General features: G+C 30.6%; 1 protein-coding gene across 3 annotated transcripts in view; it reads right to left on the reverse strand.

The window, feature by feature from the left end:
• LOC139524417 (cell adhesion molecule 2-like) overlaps positions 1–5,790 on the reverse strand; it is a 28,702-nt gene extending 22,912 nt beyond the window's left edge. The window contains exon 1 of one of the 3 annotated variants that reach the window (XM_071319191.1): positions 5,686–5,790. In XM_071319191.1, the coding sequence (XP_071175292.1) occupies positions 5,686–5,734 (49 nt within the window). In that variant the 5' untranslated portion in view covers positions 5,735–5,790. The remainder of the gene's footprint in view (positions 1–5,685) is intronic. The other 2 variants (XM_071319190.1, XM_071319192.1) reach the window with 2 other exon arrangements.
• Between the last annotated feature and the right edge of the window lie 210 nt (positions 5,791–6,000).

Raw genomic sequence — 6,000 nt, forward strand, 5'->3', positions numbered from 1 at the left:
ATAGGATATAAAAACAATTTAATACACCAGACGTGCGTTTCATTCACACAAGACTAACCAATTACTTTCAGATGAAAACAGTTCGAAAGCCAAAACAAGTACAAAGTTGAAGAGCACTGAGGACCAAAAGTTTTAAAAAGTTGTGCCAAGCACGGCTAAGGTTTCCTGCCAGGTATAAGAATATCCTTATTATTTAGAATAATTCATACTTTTGCAAACAGTACATTTTATAAAATGACTATATGATAGATATACATGGTAAAACCGAAGTAGTGACTAACGCAAACGTCACATTTAAAATTCTAAAAAAAACACTCAAAGTGACGTCACTTTTTAATGTCTAGAAATATTTGCCAAAAATAAGATGGAATAAGGATTGATTTAAGATAAGATTTGTAATACTGATATTTCATTTATTAATAACAATGAAAATTACAATACTAATTAATATCAAATTGTGGTAGTAATTAGATAATAAATTGTATTATCTAGCTATATCAGTGTTTCTTCTGAATCAAACTGTAAACCAAATATATCGTCTTAATTTCGTTGAACCAAACTAAAATCTGATAAATGAAGTGGGTGATTAATTATCTTTACCATAACACGCGAACATAACAGAAAAGAAGTTAAGACATTTGACAAAATCCGATGAGAATAACAAATATAACATCAAAATTAAATACATGAATTTGGGATAGAAAAGTACCGTGACACATCTTATAGCAATGCAAATTCACACTCAGCCAAACAGTCACAATCGGGAATAAGTCACGTTCGGTAATTAAAAGATCAGACGACGTTATCACAAACCAAAATCTAACACATGATCAAAATGTCATAAGTTAGTTTGGAAAAGACACATCGTATGGATCAACCAATTCGTGATGGTGTCCGTAAAATTTACGGAGTGTCATTTTTAATCTGTCCTCCTCATAACTTTGTTAGAGCAGTTTCTGTGTAAGAAGCACACTCCTGTATATGAAGTCCGTATAGTGTGAACAAGCACGATAATAACGTATCAATTGAGATATGTAAATACCATACGATGGGGCACAGGGTATGTTACTGCCGAGAAAATGGGAAACTAATAATCGGGAAGTTGAAATTTTCCCGTTTATCATAGATTTTCGTGTGGGGTCGTCCATCTGTTTTAATATTGAGGAAAAGATCAAGGTATGAAGCGGTCCTTCTAGTATCAGTAGTATCCTTAATTTCAAGTTCACTGGGATATATGAGATGTAAGTATTGGCTGAAATATGGGTTTTTCAATGATAGAACATCATCAATATATCGGAGAGTAGAATTAAAGAATTTCGCAAGATGCTTTTTCTTTTTGTCTTTTAGAAGGTTCTGAATGAATTCTGCTTCATAGGAATACAAAAACACATCGGCCAGTAGGGGTGCACAATTAGTACCATTTGGAATACTGCCTGTCCGTTGAAATATAAATACTCCAAACTCAACAAATATATTGTCGATCATTTAAAGTCCAGCATTTTGATAATATTATCTTCAGTATATTTTCTTGTAGATTCAGCGTGGTTTTTCACAAAATATGAATTATTCTAACCCAAAACATGAAATTTGTATCTACGATTCCCATTTTTATAGAAAAAGCTCTGTTTAATAAGATGGGGAACTCGATCTTTCAACTGGGCATAGGGAATAGTAGTGTAAAGCTTAGAAAAATCAAAAGTCCTTATGGTGCTGCAAAATTGCAAAGATTGTTACCGAAGATTGTCAGTTTATTTTCGATTTATGAGTTTGCCTTCCCTCTGGTATCTTTCGACCCTCTTTTAAGCAGTAGATCTTCGAATATTTGAGAATTCACATCTGGTTAAAACCACTGGTAAAATACATCTCATCACACTATTTTTAAAGCCCATCTTTAACTGAAGAAAGAATAGTAGTCAGTACTTCAGAAAAATGTTTAGTGATGACCCAGACATTTTTATATGAACTCTTGTGTAGTTTTGGTATCCAGTATAATGATCAGACTTGGGGTAATTGTAATTGTAATCGTTAATCAGCTGTAATTGATTACAATTTTTTTAAGTAATCATTGTAATCATTAATCAGCCAAAAATCTGATTACATGTAATTTAATTTAATCAATTACTTTTTAAAATGCCCTGTAATCCTGATTACTTTATGATTACATTCTGATTACAATGGAAAAAATCGTGAACTGTGTTTATGGTCAATAAATGATCCTTTTTGTTATTCTCATTTAATGAATATTTAACAAGTTAAGATAGTTTGGTTTACTTTATAAAGCATGTTAATTGATTTGTATACTTCAGTATATTATAAACTGTTACCGTATTGAAAAGTCATCATTAGCTTAAGAAGAGACATATAATTCAATTTTATGTCTCTTGCCATAGTAAAAGATATATTGTTCATATATTCACAATTTTAAGATGGAAATATATATATTTGGTAAAAACCTGTTATATTTAAGGTATATTATACTTTTCTTTAACCCTGCATTATAATCTTTTGTTAATATTGTGATTTTTGTCAACTCTGTATTGAAAGGTAGGAAACCAATTAAGGTTTGTTTTTATTGCAATTTCCAATTGAGTATAGCTGTAGGACAATATAGATATATGATAAAAGATTAATCAGACATGTGAAAATGTATCTAATTAGCACAAACTAAATTAAAAGTTGGCCAAATATCTTGTTTAAAATAAGTAATTTTTTTGTATGTACTTGGACTGGACATGTAAAATGCATTGCTTTATAGTACATGTATTTTGTTTACAATCTGTTTAAACAATTCTATCAAAATTTTACATAGTTTTTATCTGATAACTATATTTCATCCATATTTTAACTTCCACAAACTGCACCGTGAAATACATAAATAGTTTGGAAGAGGTCAGAAGACAACTCTTTATAATGCCATATTCAATTGAAGTCAAAATAATTCAGAGATCAATGATGATAAAGTGTAACACAATGTCCATGTATCTATGTAGTGAACTTTTGTGGTTTATTAAATAAATGAAGTTTGAAGTTATCATTTTAAAATTTATAAAACAAAATCATTTCTAAAAAGTGCTATAGTTATATTTAACATGTTTAACGTTAATTCATTCACATCATTTAAAATGTTTTTTGTTTTTTTTAGTTCATTGTAATCAGATGTAATCATGATTACTTTGCCAATGTAATCATTAATTTAATCAGAGACTTTCAGAAATGATGTAATCATTAATTTAATTTAATCGTACAAATGACAAAGTAATTGTAATTTAATCAATTACATTGAAAGTAATTGGACCCATCTCTGATAATGATGGTAAATTTTCTTCGTTTTCTTTGATGTTGATACCAAAAGAAATAAGAACAGACTTGTAATGTTGTTAAATTTCGACATTGGTAAATGATGTTAAAGACTATGTAGGTTATTCTATTTATTTCAAGCTCTGTTATATGAGACTTGCAAATAATGGTTTTTACATATGAAAGCAATATTATTGGTGGCTTTATCTGCTGGAACATCGACACATTTGTCATGCAAAAAGGACAAGCATCCACGACATCCGGATTCTTGAAAGGGTTAGTAACTTTTGTGCTCATATTCCATCGTAAATTTTTGTTCGTCTGGTTCGAGCTTTATCCATTTTCTTGCATAGTCCTCAACTGCATCCATCAGTAATTTGAAGTTCTTTTTCCAGTTGATGGCCTGGGGAATTCTTCATTTTGGTCCCTTGGCTTACAACTCTCTTAGTTGTTCTTTGGTAACGATGCCAAGGTTTCCAGTAATAACATGCCCAGTTGGACTATAATTGTATTGTGACGATGCACATTAGCAATCCGGAGGCTTGAATTTCACATCATTGAGGTTAAAGACCTTTAAAACTTTCTTGTGGTTGAAAATCTTGAATGCAATAGACTTCGTGTAAGTATAAGAAATAACAGGTGTAGCTCTATTTTTGAAGTAATCAGGTATAGTTTGTTATACAGAATTCTGATGGAAAAAATTGCTAATATTTACATCATCTGAACCTTTATTTGCGAATTCTACCTTAAAAATTACGTTTTTCCACATTTTTGGATGTAGTCGATACGATACGGACTTGAATAGTCTATGGTTAGCAATGTCCATGATTATTGCAACTAATCTATACAAAACAGAACGAGAATTTGTAACGGACGTATTTTTGGCCTCTTAAAATAGTAAAAAAAACTAGACAATGGAATGGAGTATAATTTAGTTCTGATATGATTAAACATTAAAGGTTTTTGAACAGACGTAAACAAACTATCAATTGTCACGGTGTGCATAGCAGTTGGCATATATTTTCTGTTTCCATGTCTTCTATTTCGTCGAGCAGAAGTATTGAATAATTGTAATGTATTAACAGTACTACACCTGTGACTAGACAAAATACCTACACCACCAATTTTGACATTGTATCCATAGAGAATGTCTGTTCCCAACTCTCTTATCCAAAAGTCTTTTTTTTGTAAAAGATATGGTGTACTCAATATGGGGTCATTTGTTAAAGGGTATTTTTTCTCTATAATCTGGACGTCATTAAAACAATAGAATAGTCAAGCTAATTGAAATTTTTAAAGAGAAATTTGTTGCTTTTAGGATCACTTACATTAGACCGATTTTCATTCATTCTAAAATTGAGTCTTTGTCGAGTTTCCCCCGATGTAGATCAATCCACAAGGAGAACATTTAATACCGTACACAACATTGAAAGCAGTTCAATTAAAATCTTCATGAATATGTGTATTGTAAATTCTAGTGGATAAATTACTTTGAAAGTGGGTATCAGATATTAGTATATCACAGGTAAAACTAAACAATGAATATACTGCAATACACTATAATCAATGAACTAGAGGTTCCTGACTTTTGTTATACAAATACAGCACAGAAAGCAGCATCAACAAAAATTCAATTTTTTATAATCAATGTTCTTGAAATATCTTGAAATCAGATATTTTTACGTTTAAATTTCTTAAATGTTTACTTTACAAAAACATTTTTATCAGACAAGTCTACTCAAGTTATAGCCCTAAAAAAGTATCCAGTTACAAACGATTTTTTTTTATTAAAATGTCAAAGGTAAATGAACTTACGACGGTATGCACGGCCACACATAATATATATATATATACAATCAGTTATACAGGTATCAACTGCAACGAAATTATTAGAGGTTTATCACGAACCTGCTGCTACAGAAGCTGGAATTGCAATATCGATTTTTTTTAAACTGCTTAAACATATTTCTTGAATAGAAAAAAAAACAACATGAGAATGAAGATTGTTCATACACCCGTAAAGTCACCTTGCAGACACCTTTCATCATACACAACATATAATACATAAAACGTGTGATTACTATACAACTACATGCTCATACTTATAAACTTTTCGGCCGAATTCACATCATGTATCCGATTAGTTGTATAAATGAGAAAGCACGATTGTAGAACAAATTGTCCTTAAATCAAATTCATCTCAAACTTTGTCATTTATTAACACTTTCTTGGAGTAACACTGGAAGCTCTGAGGAAAATTAAAACAATGCAACTTAAGTTATAAGTCAAGTATGGAATTTAAGTCGATTGGGAGTTCAACTTCAGTGGTTTTCTTCTATATTAAGAGTAACTTAACTTTTACCCAAAAAATATTTTTAAAATACTCACCTATTAGTGAAAAAAGCATAATCACAACATGTATATTTTTGGTACCCATTATATTATCCAGGAAGAGGAAGAAAACACCGTTAGATTTACCTGTATATATACAGTTACTGTATAGACACAGTTACTTAATAATTAATAATATATGATATGCAATAAAAGATATATTGCGTAGGAACGGAAATGTACAAAATTTGTGTACAGTTATAACAGTTTTTTTTATCAGATAGAATTGAGATAGGAAATGGGGAATGTCTCAAAGCGACAATAACCCGACCATAGAGCAGACAACAGCCGAAGGCTAACAATGGGTCTTCA

Source organism: Mytilus edulis, chromosome 5, assembly GCF_963676685.1.
Source record: "Mytilus edulis chromosome 5, xbMytEdul2.2, whole genome shotgun sequence".
Classification (NCBI taxonomy): domain Eukaryota; kingdom Metazoa; phylum Mollusca; class Bivalvia; order Mytilida; family Mytilidae; genus Mytilus; species Mytilus edulis.